The sequence below is a fragment of the Typopeltis vanoorti genome, chromosome 2 (genome assembly GCF_054136105.1).
Source record: "Typopeltis vanoorti isolate ZY-2024b chromosome 2, IOZ_Tvanoo_1.0, whole genome shotgun sequence".
NCBI classification, from domain to species: Eukaryota; Metazoa; Arthropoda; class Arachnida; order Uropygi; family Thelyphonidae; genus Typopeltis; species Typopeltis vanoorti.
In genome coordinates, this window is record NC_143550.1 from 72,588,999 (window position 1) to 72,609,764 (window position 20,766).

General features: G+C 33.8%; 1 protein-coding gene across 1 annotated transcript in view; it reads left to right on the forward strand.

Moving 5' to 3' along the window:
- Window positions 1-12,806: 12,806 nt before the first annotated feature.
- LOC150109168 (major facilitator superfamily domain-containing protein 6-like) overlaps window positions 12,807-20,766 on the forward strand; it is a 38,526-nt gene continuing 30,566 nt past the window's right edge. Inside the window, exon 1 of the mRNA XM_090401782.1 lies at window positions 12,807-12,888. Within this exon, the coding sequence (XP_090257908.1) occupies window positions 12,807-12,888 (82 nt within the window). The remainder of the gene's footprint in view (window positions 12,889-20,766) is intronic.

The following is a 20,766-nucleotide window of genomic DNA, read 5'->3' on the forward strand; positions in this document are numbered from 1 at the left end:
TGTCATAAGAAGTGAAAAATAAATTAAAACCGGAAATGTAAATATTTAATTGGATGGTCCTGAAAAAAGACATAACGGAATCATCCCACTATCCCTATCTCCTATGACCTGACCTACTGAACACGTAGTATCTAGTTTATTATTATTATTTTATTCACATAATGGATACATATTCAAATTCAAAACAAGACATCTTTCAAACAACAATTTGACTGGTAACACAGAGCAATTCTGATTCTGCCCAAGAATCTAAGCATAGTCCGTCAGATATCGACGTAAAACACGAAGAAGTCCAAGTAATGCCGTTTTTTCTGTAAATCATACGGGGTCTCTTCTTTGATGTTTACTTCTTGTAAATGGTTGGATAGCTGTTTGGAAATTGCACCTAGTGCACCGATAACTATTGGGATGACATTGGTATGTTTAAGCCACAACTGGCCAACTTCGATTACCAGATCTTGATATTTAGCAATTTTTCCCAGTTCTTTGTTGTTAATATTGTTATCACTGGGTGCTGCGATATCCATACTTGTCGATGTTCGAAAATTGTGATATCACGTCTATCGTGTTCCAAATGCTGATCAGTTTGTATTCTAAAGTCTAAAAGAATTTTTGCTGTTTCGTTTTCCAATACTGTCTCTATTTTTTATTGCCACCAGTTATCAGAAGTAAGAAAGTCATGTTTTTTTTTTTTGCAAACATGCAAATGAATTATTTTGTTCACTTGGTCATAGCGGTATTTATAATCAGTTTGAGCTGACTTGCTGCAGGCATTGATTAGACGTTTTACAGTCTCATCTTTCGGATCGCATAATCTGATCTGCTTTTGCTATTATTATTGATCTTCAAAATTTTTTCTTTGTTTGCATTAGTTTTTGTAACGCTTTTTCTTGAGCAGATAGATTAAATCATTCTGTTTATTTTTTAATATATCTATAGTGTAGATCACGTTTTGTTCAGTCAGGTTTTTCCTCAATGTCTCAAAGAAATTGGCCACTCAAGAGTTTATTTTTCCAGCGCACACACATCGATTATTTTGCTGTTCCTTTTTGTAATCTGATTTATTTCCTGTTGCTTTTTTGAAGGCCCTCTTGTGTAATTGTTTGAAGAATTTGCTCAGAGATATTGTTGATGTAACTTTTAAAATAATTTCTTCTTCTTCCACAGTCTGTCTCACTTGCAGCAGACCCCGTCCATCTATTTTCCTCGGTAGGTACAACCGGTCAACATCACTTCGTGGATGTAATGCATGATACATAGTAATTAAGTTTCTAGTTTTGCGGTCTAATTTCTCAAGATCCTCTGTTGTCCAATCTATTATGCAAGCTGTGTATCGGATCCCTGGTATAGTCCAAGAATTCATTGCTCTAATGGTGTTTAATCCATTTAGTTTTGTTTTCAGAATATTTCTAGCTCATTTGGTGTATTCTGCTGCTGCCTGTCGTTTAAATTTCGAGTGGAGAATATCACTGGCTTCTAATATTCCTAGGTATTTATAGGGTTGGTCATCGGAAATCGCTTTTATATATTTCTCTTCGTCAAAATGTTATTTTGATGAAGAGAAATGAATTGATGAATTGCTAGTGTCATTACTTTTTCCTCGTTTATTAAATAAAATTGTGCATTTATCTAAACCAAATTCCACTTTGATGCCCTGACTGAAAATGCGAACTATGTTCAGTAAAGTGTATATTTTCTGGGCAAATTTTCCAAATAACTTCAAGTCATCCATATACAACAGATGAGAAATTTTAATATTACATTTAGGAATTTCATATGCAAGTTTTGTTTTCTTCAAAATCATAGACAAAGGTAACAAAGAAATGTTGAAGAGGAATAGTGACAAGGATTCACTTGGAAAATTTCACGTTTAATGCTGATATCTAGGAATCATTCATTGTTAACTATTAAAGTTGTTTTCCATGATTTCATAGCAGCAGCCAGAAGCGAACATATTTTTTCTTAATTCCAAATATTTGTAGTGATTTTAGGATCCAAGAGTGTGGGAGGGAATCGAATGCTTTCTGATAGTCTATCCATGCCATGTTTAAGTTAGCTTTTCGTCTTTTTGAATTTCTGAGGATCATTTTATTAATAAGGATCTGGTCTTTTGTTCCTCTAGATTTTTGAAAATTGCCTTTTTGTTTAGTCGGATAAATCTGATTATCTGATAAGTAGTGGTATATGGAATTTGCTATGATTGCAGTGAACAGCTTAAGCATAGTTGGTAGGCATATTACTGGTTCAGATATCATCCAGTCTTCCATTGAGCCTGACTGCAAAAGATAATTAAATTGTTCTGCCATTCGATCATTTAGATTGGTTAGATGCTTTAACCAATCTACATGTAGATCGTCTTTGCCAGGTGTACTTCAGTTTTTTTTTTTAATTTTTTAACGTGTGCAGTGATAATTTCTTTAGTGATAATGACATTTTGCATTTGTTTTTGTTTCATTTCTGATTCTGTTTCCTTAATCCATGAGTAATTTTTATTATGTTCAATAGGATTATCCCAAATTGACTTCCAAAATTTGAGTGGTTCTTCTTTTATTGGTGAATGATTGTTTGCATTTGTATTTCTCCGGAGAGATTGAAAGAACTGACGTTGGTTCAGTCGAAATTGCATATTTTGTACAGATTAGTTTATTCTTACTTTATATCTCTTAATTTTATGTGCAGTCGCTATAATTCTTTGTTATACATCGGTTATGCTGTTTTGTTATACTGTTATACTTTGTTACTCTTCGGTAACTTCAGCAATTGGTTTGTTGGCCAAATTATATGGGTTTATGGGTTTGTGATTGATGCTATTATTTTTCAGGAGTCCTTTAAGTTGCTCAGATCAGCTCGAAGTTTGTTGACTTTTCGTTACAACCGGATTTTCCATGGCGCAGATTGCTTTTGCTCTTGCGGTTTGCAACCAAGCTTCATTGTAGTGATAGAGGCTGTGCTGTATAGGAGCCGATTTGTTTCCTTTATGCTGTTTGGGTTGTGAAGGTCATCACAGCATTTGCCTTTAAGAGGAGTTGTTTTAGTTTAGATTTCTGTAAATCTTAATGGTGGTAGTCTTAAACTGTCATTTATGGAGTTCATATGCTGTTCCGATATCCCTGACTTCATATTACACTGTACTTTGTCAAAACAGTCCGAGGTATGTCGTCAGTTTGATGCTCACTGAGTTGAATTCTAAAGTTAGATATAGCTATCACCTGATGATTTGCTATTACTGGAGTTGCTAATTTATTGCATACTTCTTGCAGCTCAAGGTCAGTAAATATTTCGTTTATTGCAGATTCTGGGAATTTTTGTTTCAAAATTAAATGCATACGCTTTCTGAAAGCCTGTTTTTATAGTGTAGATCTGTAAAAATATTTCATAACTTCTCCGTTTTCTTCAACATCCCATTTTTTTAGGTTTGATTTCTTCCAGCCGCTTTTCAGCTTCCTGCTCTGGTTGCCCAGCAAGTAGAGCTATGTCCTTTAGCCCACTTTTCACCTCATGCCCAGGATCACCAACATCTGACGCAGCCCTTCAAGATCTGGGCGTCAACATCCGGTATGGTTGTTGACGCCAGACCACCAGTGTTCCATCCACCATTAAGATGGGATGGAACACTGGTGGTCTGGCTCCTCAGCTGAGACCTGTCTGACAAGGGTGGCCCTACTGGTAGCCATGCTACCACCGGCATAGCTGTCAACATCATTGAAACACGCAAGCCCCACCGTTACTACATGGCCGTGTTCCTAGGGGGGGGGGTATTATTATTATTGCCTATAGTCGAAATCTAAATGTGAATTTAAATCAAAATTATCTTGAACTTCTTGTCAGAATACAAGGACCTAACAGCCGTTCAGGGGTTGATAATGAATAAATATTATTAAGGGAAAATGTCTGAAACTAGAAATACACTATTCATTCTGAAGACCATAGTTGGCAACGTGCTGGTGAAGTCAGCAAGTCTGCAAGCAAAGTGATAGGTCTCAAGTATTGACTGCCGAGTCCCGAATCCATGACCAGTGATTCATACATTGTAGTAAGTTTTTCGGTTGTTTTTGTTAAATTTTTATGTTACCTGAAACGTTTTCTGAAGAAACGCTTTTTGAAGGTATATCACAATATTAACGTAGGTAGACAAGCTAATAAGTTTTTTATAAATAAATTCATTTAAATACACAAAATGTTCTTTATGTAAATGCGGAAACCCTGTTCTAGAGATTTGGTATGGAAATGTTTCAAATCACTTCAGGCCTTGGTCTGAAAAAAAAAAGAAAGAAAACTAATTTCATTTGATGTTGCACTAGCCAATTTCATACGAAGGTGAGGAGGTTGCACTCGCTTCATGGCTTTATCTGAATTGAGATAAACGCAACTAAACAACTATATTTCTGTTACCTCTTGAATATCTCGAATATGCTTCCTCTTTTGGTCTTTATTAGTGATACATACATTGCTCATGGCAAAAACATGATGTTAACAAAGAGAATCATGATTTCATTATATATTAACAGATTTGAAGAATTTAAAATATTTTAAGTTATAACTTTGAAGGAAAACACAGATCTAATCCAAGAAGTTGGAAAATTAAAACAAGAGTTAAAGGTAAAAGTCTTAATATGTTATAATAAGAAAAAAAACATATATATTATTATAAATTCAGATCTGAGTTCGTAATCCAGGTCACAGCTTCAGGAGCCGCTTGTAAAAAGTCATCCCAGTCATTCTGATAAGCACAGAAGGTGCATTCTTTAACAATATGTTGCAAAATCTGTCGTGGAGCACCACAGTCACATTCTGGAGATGTTTGTCTGTTCCGTTTATAGTGAATATCTCCACATAGACCATGATTTGTCCGAATTCTATTTAGTACCGTCCATGTTTTGCAAAGCAGATCTGATCCTGTGATGATTTGATCACCATTAAAGATGTTATGCAAATGTTATTTCGTATTTTCCTTCAATGTTTCTTCCCACTTTGAAAAAGGATTAAAATCATTTAGCACTAGTGCTTCTGCTGCTCGTAGTGATCGATAGCGAGATTTCAATCTATTGACGTTAAGAGTTTGGACAAATCATGGAAGATCCTGATGAATAGGTAGGTTCGGATTACCAGCAATGTTTTGAAATTCACGGACTGAAGAATATAATCTACGTAGTTCTGTAGGAATAATGCCTGCTAAAAGAGGTAGCCAATATGTTGGGGTCGATCTAATAGATCCTGTAATTAATCTTAAGGTATTGTTCAATTGAGAATAGATAATCCTTGTGTGAGGGCTATTTAGCCACACAGGGGCACAATATTCAGCACTTTAGAATACCAAAGCAAGGGCTGTTGTCCAAAGAGTAGATGCTCTTGAACTCCAGGTAGTGCCACAGAGTCTCTGTAGGATATTATCAGTGTCCTTAGTTTATATGCCAAGTTTGAGAGATGTTGCCTGAAAGGGAGAGAACGGTCAAGTGTGACTCCCCAAGTACTTAGGAAATGTATTATATGGATGTATAGTGTTGTTCAATTCAATTTTTAGTTTCACATTTGCCAAGTTATTATTTAGATGAAAACAAGATATTACCGTTTTGCTCCTATTTAAACAGAGTCTCTCCATATTTTAAAATATTCACCCAGAATAGTTAAGTCAGCTATTAGACTTTCTTCTCTACGACTTATACATTTATGCCGTGTAGTTATTGCTATATCGTCGGCATAACAAAATTTCCTTGATTTAGTGATGGGAAGATCAGATATATATACAGATTGAATAATAATTGAGATAAAACTGATCCCTGTGGCAGTCCATTATTTAACTTCCTTTTGCTGCTAGTTTTGTTACCTATAGTCACTAGAAATCTTCTATCTCTTAGCATATTGTTAATAATATGGATTATTGTTTTACATGGGATAATTTAATATAATTTATATAGAAGGCCTTGTCTCAAACGGTGTCGAAGGCTGTTGACAAATCAATAAATGCTGCTGATATTTTTAAACCTTTTTGAAAACCAGCTTCTATGTAAGTTGCCAAAGAGAGAACCTGGTCACAACACCCACGATTTGGTCTGAAGCTAGCTTGTTCTATTGGGACGTATTTAAAAATTGTGGAGCTTATTCTATTATAAATAAGTCTTTCAAAGAATTTATAACAACAACTGAGGAGAGTAATAGGTCTGTAACTTTCCGGTTTATGATTAGGCTTACCAGGCTTTAAAATTGAAAGTGCGTTTGCTTTTTTAAAAATAGTGGGAAGTTTACCAGTTGTAAGAATGTCAGTATAGAACTTTGTTAACAATAATCTTGCATTTCTTCTCAGATTAATTAAAAATTCTGGATGAGTGTTATCAAAACCAGGAGCCTTACCAGGCTTTAATTCATTTAAGGCTACTTCAACTTCTTGCTGCGTAAAAGGGCGTGCCAAATTTGATGTTATAGGTGAAGACTTGCTAAATTCTTTTAATTTTCTCTTTATATACCTTGTATGCTTTTTATTGATTGAGATACGTGATATAATAACAATATGTATAGCTAGTTGATGTGGGGTGATTCTTGGTTGTTCTTTAATCAAAGGAGCACTACCCCTAGTTTCCTAAGAAGGCTCCAAGCTTTACGGCTGGAATGCGTAATGTCTATACCTTCAACTGTATTTACCCATTTTTTCCTTCGGGATATATCCAAGTTTTCTAGGAGTTCGTCTGCTGCTTTTGGGTCATTGTTTATCTGATATTCATTATAAAGTAATTCACATTCTTCGCTCCAACCATGTATATAGTTATGTCTAATACCTCTAGTAATACGTTTCTTGGCAGCAAGCAGGACTACACCTATAAATCGATGAAAATTACTACTTATTGGAGATATTCAGCGAATACATTTGTCAAGTTCATTTGCGTACTTATTCCAGTCTGCCTTGTTAAAATTCCAGCGCGGGATAGGCTTTGATCTTACAAATGGAATGTAAATGCCAATGTCAATTAATACCGGTCTATGTTGACTATGAGGAAAGTCAGTAAGACCCTTCTCAGATTTCGCATAGGGTGACCTGAATTATTTTTGCTCACAAGACATAAATCAGGGTTATAGTCTCTTTTTCAGGCCGCAGATCTAAAAGTGCCTTTGTCTTTGGCATCAAAGACTAAGTGAAGATTATTTAGTTCAATCCAATCAACAAGTTTTTCGCCACATTCGTTGTTTCGAGCATATTAAAGTCCCCAATATAAATTGCGAGATGTTCAGCAATAGGAATAATTTTTTCAGGCCAAGGTGATCCAGGTGGCTTATAAATATTCGTAGTTGTAATATCTTGAACTTTTATCATTACTGTATGTAAGTTTTCTACAATATTTTGAGATAGAAGAAAAACTTCTTTAAGACGATTTCGCACATACGTTGCTATTCCATATACTTCATGATAAGTTGCACCAATAGCAGTGTAACCTGAAATGCGACCTCTTTTAAGAAGCTGTTCAGGATCAGCAGCACGTGATTCCTGGACAGCAATCACATCAACATTGTTGGTTAACAATAATTTTGATAAATAATTGCATTTGGCTTTGCTAATAGATTCAATATTTAATTGACAAATACGTAGTGTAGGGCCAATGTTTCCAAATTCTGGTTTCTGAAAGTCACTATATTCAATAAATTCAGCAGACATCGTGAATTTAGCAAGGAGATCCTTAGGATGGACTGGCTGCCTATCGCTGTTGCTCATTTACCACCACCCAGGGGACACGTATAGCTTTAGGATCACTATGGACGCGAGCAACTTTGTCCCCCTATTAGTGGATAAATGAGTATGATCCTAGTTGCTCTAGACAATCCCGATATATCATAATTCTATGAAAACCATAATTACTTTTACATTCAAAAACACTTCCTATAATATGATATGTATTATCTCTGAACCTAAGCCATGCTGGTAACAAACATCACTTCTATGCGTAATATTATCAGTTGAATATCAGTTGAATGTATCTGAAGGAGGAGGAGTCATAGACTTATTTTTTGTTGTTGGCATATATAACGATTGTGCAGAAATAGTATGACTGTACTTAAAAGATAATTTAGTGAGGCCCACTCTCTTCAGATATCTGATACTGTTATTCAGAAAGAATTGTGCTTGTTTTTCCGCAAATATGTCAGCATTATTCCGCTATCTATCAGTTAATCTGTGCTCATCTGTCTAATTACTTATTTAAGATAATATCACCATTTTTGCAACAGATGGCCTTGAATATGAATATGAATTACTAATTCTGAATGAATCGCGAAAATGCACAGAACAGAAAAATGAAAATTAATTGAGTTCTTCTCCAAGGACGAAAACACATTTCTTTTGTCAGTATATAAATCATGCTGAGACTCCAACTGGACAGAATTTCGGAAACTTTCATTGCAACGAAAACTGATTACAGTTAAAAATAGTCAGAACGTTTCATTTTAGTTTCATTCAGACTACCTGCAGGGAAACAAAGGGATAAAATGTCGAAATTATGTATTGCAGTAAATTCGTCCTGATCGAATACTGTTTAAAAGTTTAATGTGATTACTTGATATCACCGAGGGCCATCGGATTATTGAAAATTTTAATTGATACTAATAAAAATAAAAGTCAAGAAATAGTAGATTTCTGTACTTTTAATAATTTTAAAATAACCAATGTTTTTTTTCAAAAAAAAAAAGAAAGAATATAAATAAATATACTTGGAATGACAGAGGAACAAGATCTATAATTGATTATATCATAACTAATCAGAAACTTGTTCCAAGTGTGAGAGATGTACATGTTTACAGAGGAAGTGAAATTTTTTCGGATCATTATTTAGTAGTCTCTAAAATAGAAATACTAAGAAAATGGAAAAATGAAATAAATAATAAAAAAAAACAAGAAATAGAACGAGTATACAAAGTATACCTATTATAAGACGAAAGTATTAGAATGTTATATCAATTATGATTAACAGATTACCTATATTCAAAGATAAAAGAAACCTAGCTGAACCCATAGTATAGAAAGCTCACAAGATTCTTGGGACATATTTATTAATGAAATAAAACACATACATGGAAAACAAAACATGGCTTAAAATTATTAAGGGAATTAGACAACGAAGAAAGAGATACCGCACAAATCAACATACTACAACGGAAACAATGGATAGAACGTCATAAGAATTTACGATAGGACCCCAAACATAGAGAGCTTCGAAAATATTGTGGAGAATATTTACATTCAGATATTCTTAAAAATTAATAAATAACTGTTGGAGGAAATGTGAGGTTTCACGTTTCGAAGTTTCAGATTGGTTAAAAGCTAATGTTATATAAATATTTAAGAAAGGAGATAGAAATAATTGTGGAACTTACTGAGGAATAAGTTTATTAAATACAGGTTACGAAATTTACAGTAAATTTCAGAATAAAATACTTAGAAATATTGCAAAATATCTACTCTCAGAAGAACAAAGTGGTTTCAGACTTGGAAGATCATGTATAGACAATACTTATGTGTTCAAAAATTATTGAAAAAAATGCATGAGTTTCATTTACAGACTCATCTGGCTATTATAGATTATAAGACAATTCGTTGATAAAATTCACAGAGAAAACTGTTATCAATAAAATGTTGTATGCAGATGTTCAAGTTACTTTACAAAACAATAAATATGACCTTCAAAAATCAGTTTACGAATTAAACAAAATAAACTAAATATACAATTTAAAAATTTCACTAAAGAAAAAAATAGTCATGGCATTTAAAATTCACGATCGTATTAGATCAAAAATACCATAAAATATAAAATAATACAATAAATTACACAGTTTAGTTATTTAGACTGCATAATAACACATCTAAAATATAAAGATATAGAAGAAAAAATAAAGAAATTTCAGACAATCTGTATAACATCTAAAAATACATTGAATAAAAAAATAATATGAGAAAATTAAAATTTTATAAAATAATGGGCACACTCCCATTCTGTTACATGCTTCAGAAATAGACTGTTAAAAAGAAAGATGAATTTAAAATACCGAGTGATTATAAAATAACATCAAGTGTTCAGAGCCCTCTAGCGAGTAATGTATTGGACGAAACACACCAATATTCGGTAGACGTACAGAGTGGAACATAGAGATTCGATTTAACGAAAAAAAAAAAAAAAAGTATTAAAAGTCGCCAACAACGGGAAATTTTGGCGCTGTTCACCGAGTAAAATGCATTAATTTGCATTATCGCGTTTCTTGTGAGTGATCATGCAATAAAAGGAAAGCCTGTGAGATTTCTTATCATTCGTAAACGAACTGCTTTTCGATGCCTCTTACCTTACGTGAGCGAGCTTTGTTAGTTAAACTCTATTATCAGCGGAACAATAATGCCAGTGCTTGTCTTCGTAATTTTCGGCGTATGAAAAATTTACGAAAATGACCGATTAGCATAACAAACTTACGAAAACGGATTCGGCGATTTGAAACTACTGGAACTCTAGCAGTGCAAGTAGGCAATATTACACCAAAGCTTTGTTGATTGTTTATTTAAGGCCTAAATTAGCACACAAAGAAATCATTCTCTTTAGCAAATTTCTCAAGTTTTATTCTACCTTTGGCCTACAGTGACATAATTGGTACTAAATGCTATTTTAATCTCCAACCTTTGCAGAATTATTTACATTATTATTATATTTGATATAACTTCTTAAATTACAAATTTTAAGCAGTGATCTTTAAGAAAAGGGATGAAATATCACAGAAAATTAGTGAAATAAATGAGATAACAATGAAATTTTCTTTGAAAATAAGGGTGAAACAAACGTAAATTGCTCACGTTTCTTTATTTTTCCCCATGTAAAAACAATTATTTACCAAACAAGCTTACACAAGGTAAATAGATAATTTTTAATCACTATAAAAATTGATGTAATCACTTTAAATCTTGTAATATTAAAACAGACCCCAATTGAACTCTTTTTTTTATTTTAGCTAATGACAGCCTTAAAATTTTCCTGCTCGTTCACTTGAAGCAAAAAGGACTAACGATAGAAGCAACCACAGCATTGACCACATTCGTTTTTATCCCTTAAATGATAGCTTCTCCACTGTCAGGAATCTTTGTAGACAAAATTGGGAAAATTAAGCTGGTTTTATTACTTTACTTGACTGCATTATCGACTGCAATTTTGTATATACCTGATATTCCTCAAATTACCTGTGAAAATCAGACTGCAATAATTCAAAATGTTCTTCATCTCCAGGTCGTATTTCAATTACTGGCTATGATTGCATGAAAGAAAATGTAAGCAGTAATCTCTTCTATCTATGCCATTGTCAGCAAGAAGGTTCATTTAACATATCTCTCTGTGTGCAGGTTGGTGACGAGGCAGTTTGTCATAATATTTCTTTTATCACCGAAGTGCAGTTGAAATTGACAAGAATTCAATTATTTTCGAATTCGTGCACGTATGATGTTGAAACCCTGAGGATAGGTAATTTCATTACATCTGAAAATTGGTCTCTTTAGCTAGACAATGAATACAACGAATGCTCACTTACATGTGTTGCTCCTCCTTCTAATCAGTCCGGTGAAATTCACAATAACCTACAAACAGTTTGTCACAATAATTGGAAAGATAAAAGTCTCATGATCATTTTGGCATTTATCTTTCATCTAGCTCGCCAGACCATTTATATCTCCTGCCAACAAGTGATAGATCTAACAACATTACTGATGACAAATAAATATAAAGGCGACTTTGGTCGCCAAAGAATATGGTTATCGTTAGGCACAACATTGCTGGTACCAGTGTTTGGATATTGTGTCGATACAATGAGTCAAACAACAAGCTGGAAGAATTATTTCCTAATGTTCCAAATTTATAATGTCCTCATTTTTGTGATATTAATTATGGTAATTGCGATGAAATTACAATCGCAACAACCAGCAAAAGAAGTAAGTCAAAAAAACTTTAATATTATTAAAACAACCGCAAATGATACTCCTTTTATTTTGTGTATTTTGTCTTGGGATGGCAAGGGGATTTATTCAAAACTTTCTCACCTAGTTTCTAGTGCACCTCAACAGTTCAGCACGTATCATTTCACTGAAGAATGCAGTACCATTCATTTTAGTCGCACCGTTGCTTCTAGGATCAAAATGGTTAATAAAAATACTTGGTCATATACGTATTATTTCCATTGGTTACATGTTCTTCGTGGTGCGTCTAGTGGGAGTTTCATATCTAGAAAATCCCATTTGGGTACTCTTGCTTGAGGCATTCAAGCCATTATGCAACGACATTGCCTGGGTGTCCGTCATCAGTTACAGCCATAAATTTATTAATGAAGATATGCTGGCAACAGGACAAGGGTTTCTTGTAGCATTCTATCTTGCATTAGGTAATCTTAGTATCCGATGTTTTAAAATACACTGTAGCCATGTTTATTTTGCCTTTTTATTTAGTTTTTTATTTCTCGTGATAAAGTATGTTAATATATAGATAAAAGTACTGGTTTATTGCATAAAATATTATAAATTTTATATCAATATTTTCATATAAATTCCATTTCGATTATGTTTAAGGATATTTTATGAAAAAAAAAGTATAATTGTTAAATGACTGACCTCTAATAATTTTTCCAATACTTTAATTTATATGGAAACATTAATATAAAATTATAAATTATTTAAAATTACATAAAATATAGATACGATGCACAAAAAGATGAAATATAAATATCAGGGAGATCAAAATAGCCTGATGTTGATATTTCACATTTTTGTGCATTTATAAAGGTTGTAAATTTAATGCTCATTCAGTACCATGGGTGGAATAATTGTAAGGCACTACGTAACCAGTGAACCATGCAAGAATTTCAAAGAAAATCAGGCTTACAATAAAAGAGGTAAAGAGGTTCACATACCAATTCATGAAACTCATCTCCCTTCCAGATACACTCATAAATAACCCACGCTCGCGCAGGCATTCGAACCCTCAGCAGGTTGGCTGGGGATTCAAATGCCTCACACGCACTCAAACCAAGCTATTGTTACAGTGATTTAAAATGTGTTCGGAACATATATGATGCTCATTATTTTTATAGAAAAAAGAAAAACGTGGCTTTACAACATTTAAATGATATCTTGGGATACAGACTTTACGATATCGCATCTCCAGTGGCATATCCGTTATATCCATATTATAATAATCCAGTTCAAAGCATTGTATTCAATCTAAGTATTATTCTAAAAATGCTCTTTTATAGAGTAAATTAATAACACATAAACGGAGAATCTTATAAATTAAATAGATGACATCTGGACTTCGCCATATCGGTGTTCTAAAACGAAACTGCAATAGTAATTATAAGTGTGAAAGTTAGTAAGTTAAAAAATGCCAAATTGCTGCTATATATACTACATGCTAAGTGGTTTCCAGCTTAAATCGCTGTTTCTAATCCTTGGTAGGTTATGGTATTCACATCTTCTATCTCCATACAGTTATAATCTTCGTTACTTTTACAGTTCCAGTTATGTAGGAATATACAGATGTAAAACTGATCTTACTATTAGGTGAATTTTTGAGTTTAAAAATTAAAATTTTGTTTTTCCAAACATTGAGAGTGAGTTTATTCACATGAAACCAATTTGTTACTGTTTGCAAATCTGTGTGTGCCATATTTTGCATTTCATTTACATAATTTGCAGTGAATATCAACGCGGTATCATCTGTAGGTCACAGAAGTCGTTGATGTAAATTATAAATAATACTGGCCCAAGCAAAAACTTTGGGGAACACCGCATTTTACCTGAACAAAATTGCTTTTAATTTTGTTACTTTTTACTGCTTGTGATCTAGACGTTAAATAACTCTTAAACCAGTCATGTGCACAGCCTCAAATTCTTATATTTTCACTTTTTAATAAAATATCGTTGGGTACTGTGTCAAAAGCTTCCTACAGATCTAAAAAGACTGCTTAAGTTATTTTCTGTTGATCATGTGATAAATAAATCAAGTTTGTGAAGTTCAGCAGCGCGTGTTCAGTGTTCAGTTTCTGTCTAAACCCATACTGGTTCTTAGAGAAGAAATGTTGGTTTTTTTTTTCTAAAAATGTTATTAGTCTATTTTTTTATTAATTTCTCCAATATTTTGGAGAAAACCAGGAATAGGAAGATTGGCCTATAGTTTTTAAGATCATTGTTGCATCCTTTTTTATATATTGGTATTACCACAGCTTTCTTAAATTTTGGTGGAAACACACCAGTCATCAGCGATAGATTGCAGATAGTCACCAAAGGAGCTTTCAGATATTTCTGGACTCCCGCACAATTCTGACATGAATACTATCGTGGCCCGCAGCAGAAGAGTTTTTAAGGCCAGCCAGGCTGGCCGAGTGGTTAGCCTATCCGCTCTCTATCTAAGGCTGCGCGTTCAAATTCCGCCTTGGGCATAGATGTTTGTGATTGTGAAAATACGAGTGGTGGACAGTAGACGGCGTTGGTATAGTTGCGGCTGGTTAGTGGATTGAGTGGTTGAGACAGAGTTGTAGAGTAGGTGACTTTCTCGATGAGTCCTCGTACTCCCTGGAGGTGTTAAATAATATTAATAATAATTTCATTCTAAGTACATTGAACAAAAAAGTACATTGAACTCTCATTTCTTTTAAGACTGCAATTTACGGATGGATTATCCTAATTTTTTCATTGAAGGTTTAGGAAGTAATTATTAAATCTGTCTGCTAACGTTCTTTCACTGTTTAAATCTATATGATTACTGTCCTCATTATTAAGTAAATAAAGTAAATAAAGGGGGAAACCCAAACAAATGAAACTTTTAAATAAATCCTGTCTGAAAAAGACAGGATTTATTTAAAAGTTTCATTTGTTTGGATTTTCCTCCTAATGCCAGGATTAATTTAAAGATTTTTTAGGACCTGCTGCAGGTTGCCTAATAGGTGGAATATTAATGAATCGGTATGGAAATCGTTTGGGCTCCCGGTTGTTAGGGGTAATAACTGGAATATTAGGAGCCGTTTTCTTGTTTCGCATGTGCAATAAAGCGAAATACGTAGAGGTAATAAAATATTTTGTACTTTGTTTACATTATTTTATATATCCTATTTTATGAAAATCGAATCCTTAAACTGCCTAATGTAATTAATGTACGCTATGTTTAAATCACGAAGAACATAAATTATTTAAAAATATCGCATTGCCAGCCTCTTTGAATTCTTCTTTTTTTATCCAAAAGCATTTTGAAATGTGATTTACATAAGAGCTTCTTTTACAGAAAAAATTATTTTATATTTATTATTTTCTAGCCTATCCTGACAAGAATAAGGAGCAAGTGAACAAGTCCGATCCCGTATAAACCAAAGCAAAGCAAAAATATCGTTAGTTATTTATTGTTGTTTCCTGTAGTCAGCACAGGAATTATAATCATTTGACATTAGGAAAGTGGTACTACCCTTTTGTTACTGTTTACCTTATATTAGAAAAGGATTAACTTTTGAAAAGAAAACTTACTCTTTTTGGCTAAATATTAAGGAAGATTATCGTGAATAAACTGAGGTGTTTTGTGTTAATTAAATAACTTGAATAAAATCATTGTTAAAGAGATATTGGTAATTTATTATTAAACTCCAGGTCACTCTTTATTATGTTTTTTGTTTACAGGAATATATCTAACCTGTTTAGTGTATGTAGTTGAAAAGAAACAGTAAATGAGAATAAGATAGCTTGATAATAATCTTATCTTTGTCCACAAGATGAGAGGAGAGAGAGAAAATCAAAAATTACATGAACATCAAAATAAATTGAATAAAACAATATAATTCAGAAACAACAAAAATGAAACAATATATATATAGTTGTTCACTTGACCAAAGTGTTAACTCTCATGCATTATTTCCCTCCACACACATTTTTACTATTACTCCATACTGTTCCCCTCGAAGAGGAGAACAGTATATAAATATAATAGAAAACATGGAACTTTTCCAAGACACTGCAGCCCTCCAATAAGCTGTGCGATGGTTTCACACCGGGTTATGAGATTCATCTTTCACCTAAAGACAATCGCAAACATTCATGACCACGGCGGGATTCGAACCCGACACCTGTTGCTTGGAGAGTGGATACGCTAACCACTCGGCCAACAAGGCGGCTTAAACAAACGACATTCTTAAACGCACATCAGGATGATTAAATTAAAAAAAATATTAAGATCATAACACTGAATGCAATATGAGCTAATTTTCTGATCATATGTCTAAATATATAGTAAGATATGCGAGAACAATGCAACTTTAACGTTCGAGAAAACACCGGATTTCGAATCCTTTCGGGATGCTAATCTTCATAAGGACTTTTCCGCTGAATGATAGCACGAACATCTTATACTGTGGCAGGGTTTTACTCCCAGAACACTGTTCTGTTTAATCTAGAAATGACTCTTCTTCTTTTATATTTATAGTATGCAACATTTCCAATAATCAAATATGTCAAATGTTTGATAATAAAATAAATTTCGTGTGATGATACTGAGTTTCCCATTTTTACGGGAGTCCACGGTACCGTCTAGTGATGTTGACGTCAAAACGTCAACATCACAGAACAGTTGTTTAAGAAAACACCGACCGATATGTTTTCTTAATCTGAAAGGCAGTAGTTATTGAGGAACACAATGCGAGGTCGGATATTGCTTTGTAACCCCCATCCTGAGATCTCGAGAGCGAGTGAAATGAAGTCAAAGAGAAAGAACGTGAAGTTGGTTTCGTCGGTTGGACGCTGGACCGCGAACAGATGATAATCAAAGCTGCTTGTATTGTTACAGACTTAGCGAGAAGTGGAGAATAAGGGAAATAAAGGAGCAATTTCAGTTACTCAGTCAACATGGAAATGTGTAAAGTAAAAAGAGTCCACTAAACCTCTATAAGAAAAGGATAACAATTTATGTCGCCTCTTCAGGAAAACATCAAAAATGTTTATACGGATTTGTGCTGCGCAGTTCTACATTACTACTCTAGTTGAACAAAATTGCTTCTTTGTTCAACCTTGTGTAAGTTTAAAACAGGAAGATCCAGTAATTAGACGAGGTTACGGTTAAGCAACTAGTAAGTTGCTTAAGTTGCTGAAGGATAAGGAGAAATGTTAAAAAAGACATAGGAATTGCGAGAATGATAGTAAGAACTATCTGATATTATCGTGAGAATGCGCCAAATAATTCTTGATAGGTCATTTATCTTGACACTGCTTTTAGAAAGCTGATTTGAATTGGGAAAGGGAAAACAGTTTCAATGGTGAACATTAAGAAGGTAGGGCAGTTCATTGTTTCGATATGTGGACTGTAAACAAATCAAACTTCAGCATTTAACTGAAAACAACACGTTTCTAATCTTTAATTCATTATGTAAATTGTACTGAGATATCCGCTGCAATTAAACGTATTGATAATAATTATACTGCTGTCTTCATATATAGAGTCATCTCTAGAGTTATAGAGAAGAATTTATGGACTTCGAAAGACATGTTTTCATAGGATACAATTCGTTCATGAGACGTGCCTTTGGGTTATGCATCTCTCAAAAACCAAATGACATGTATATCTTTTGAAATGTCAAAATTCTACCTGATTCAAGAACTGCATACACGAAGACCAAGCTAGCAGTATGGGGCCAAAAGCTGGTAGGAAGGGAGGTACAGAAATCTAGGGAGCTCGATGTGGAAAAATCATACCAGGACTACAGGGGTTCATTTGGCTGGTATGTAAAGTACACGTCAATCACGGTTTCTGTGAAAAGACAGTTGTTCATTGCTACATCAATCGTAGCAGTTAACAACGACAGTTTTAAAGAACATTATGATATTCAATACAGCAACAGAAATCCATGATATGGAAAAACTATATAAAGATACATCCATTTTCAATCGTTCACTGTCCGACGTATCATCACATCTATAATGTTCGGTGGTGAAGGTGTAAAAGTTCATAACAGTTCCTTTTGGTTTGGCTCAAACCTTTGGTTGGAAGTATGAATGCTAATGAACATGTCACCTTTGCAGATAATGAAATAGTCCTTTCAGTGTGGTAGTTTGGAGGAACACACTTGTTTCTTTCAATATGACAATGCAAACATATAATTAAGAAAGTTTTTTTGGGAATGTCTTAATAAAACTAATGTTAGAAAAACCTGATTGGTCTGCATAGATTCCAGTATCAATCTTACGAATACTACTGAGATTTCCTATACTTTTGGATTCTCTACAGGCCAAAATACGCTTGCATGGAGCTGATAATTTATAAGAAATAATTTTAAAAATATACCTCATTCATGTCATTGTAAATGAGGGAGAATGTTTTACTCCTAGAATGCTAAAACGCTCATGAATGCACAGTCTAGTCCATGCGTTATTTCGGAGTGTCACTGAGTTTTATTTGAAATATGTTATTACTTTAATATAAAGAAGTCAAGGTAATTATCGAAATTTGGAAAACGGTAAAACTGCAGTTAATGCAACAGAAGAAAGCAATGAAATTTTTAAGCCAGAGAAGATCGCAAATAGAAGAGTGAAGATTTCTGGCACGAGAACTTAGATCTGAGGAAAGCACAAATACCATTCTTGTGACTGAATGGATCATGAACAGTGTTGTTTGAATATCTGAGGTGTATCTTTAATGTTATGGCTGCCAGTGGGTGTCCTAGTAGAATAACAGGTCGTGTTCAGCCCGGATGTCTCTAAATTGTGATGCACATCAGGCGTGCTTCTTTTCTCCAGAAAACTTGAATTGCTTCAGAAGAGAAAAAAACCAGCAATTCCTAGTTTTAGGTTATTTTTTCATTAGGTTGTTGTTGTTGAGTCCATAGAAGAGTTTCTCGATATGACTTTGGATCTGTAGAACTGCTTTGGCAATCTGTTGAACTTTGATGGAGTAGAGCTTTTCTCTTATTGTCAATTTTCTGTAGAGCAGCAGCAATTGCTAGACAAGAATAAATATGGACAGGCATTGGTTAAACTCCTGGACAGTTTTTGCATGTTTCATAGCTTCTACTACCCTCTGGCTGAATTTTCATGCCTTTAGAATGTTCCGTCCTTAGTTTGGTGATGATTGTGGTTATTTCTTTATATTCATTAATTTCACCGATTTCATTATTCTTCTTGATAGTTTGTTTTACCAATATTATTTTGGCAACAGCGTTAGCATCAGTTAGTGAGAGAGGATGTAAGTTTTGAGGTAAACATCTTGCTTCTTTGGCCCATGTAAACATTGTCTTCAATATTTACATGGGCTGGTCATTGCAGTATGCAGTTCATATTTTGCAAATTTAAGGTAGTTAGTAGTTTATGAATTTCCTATGTGAGTTTCGTTTTTCCATTTCAATGCCTCAAATGCAGATTTTGAGTCACTATAGATGGGTATTCCTTCTGTAATGTTTATTACTGGATTTGAGAGATAGAATTTGAGAGCTGTTTGTTCACAAGTGAAGTGTGAAGCTATTTTGCCGGCAGTGGTTTTGATTTGCATTTCCTCGTCTCCAGGTAGAGTTAGAAAAATCCTTGAACCGCCTTGGTTGAGTGCTTCATGACCATCAGTGTAGTCAATGACATGGTTTGGATTGTTTAAGTGATGTATAGTGTCAAGTCCTTTTCTTTTATTTTCTTGCTGTGAATCCTTTCCTGAACAAGGTTCGAGGAGATTTAAGTTTATCATTGTGTTTTTTTATTTTTTTGGTGGAATAGTGGAAAAGAATGACTCTTTGCTTATTCAGATGGATAGGTGCTCTAAGTCAATCTCTTTTCTAATTTCATGATCATATTTTAACATAGATGATGTCTTTAGATTTTCATCGAAAGTCCAGTTTTAGGTTATTTCCTCATTAGGTATAAACATTTATAAGAAAATAAATTCATTTAATGATAAAGAACCTGTGTTCATTATTATTAAATTTATGAAGTTCAACATTTTATTGCTTAGAAGGATGACGTCTTATTTAAATTTCAGCAGATTTGTGTTCATTCTTTGCAGATTGCTGCAGCGTCACCAATCCAAATATGAGACAAAGTATTTGCTGTCATACCGAAATGGATACCGAACTATAACATTGGAGCTTAAAAAAACTGCTGATTAATATTGAAATCGAATAATATTTTTGTTCATCTTGAAAAATCTTTCTTTTTTTCACTGATGTTCGAATAGAAGAATAAATGATCACATCCGCATATTGATCATAGAAAATTATATAATTATTATTATTACGTGACACCTCCAGGGAGTCCAAAGACTGATCGAGGGAGGGCACCCACTCCACAGCTGTCTCCACCCAATTAGTAGCTATTCTGGCTATTCTGATGAATCTTATTCTTCATGGCAGATTATACAGGGAGATAAAAGTCGCAGATTCATTAAAAAATGAAAAAAGAAACATAGTTACTAGACCAGACTGAAGAAGCAACACTAATGTCAAATCTCTGAAACGTATTTACTAAAATTAAGAGCCAAAATGCTTCATTTCGGAGATGGGAAATTATATAAATCAAGAGGATATTAAATCCAGCATTATTTCAAAACCGAATGTAGAAACTATGAAAGTTTCGTGAATTTGACCAGAGAGCTTAAGGGAATACACTCGCCGGCATTTACGAGTTGCCCTAGCGTGGACCACATAGCGGACATGATCGCTTGTCTAAACGTCCATATATTCGTCTTTTATTGGTCCATTTTGATAAGGTTTCACTGGCTTGACAGCTGTTTCAAACTGGTTGGTTTTCCTCGGAGACCAGGT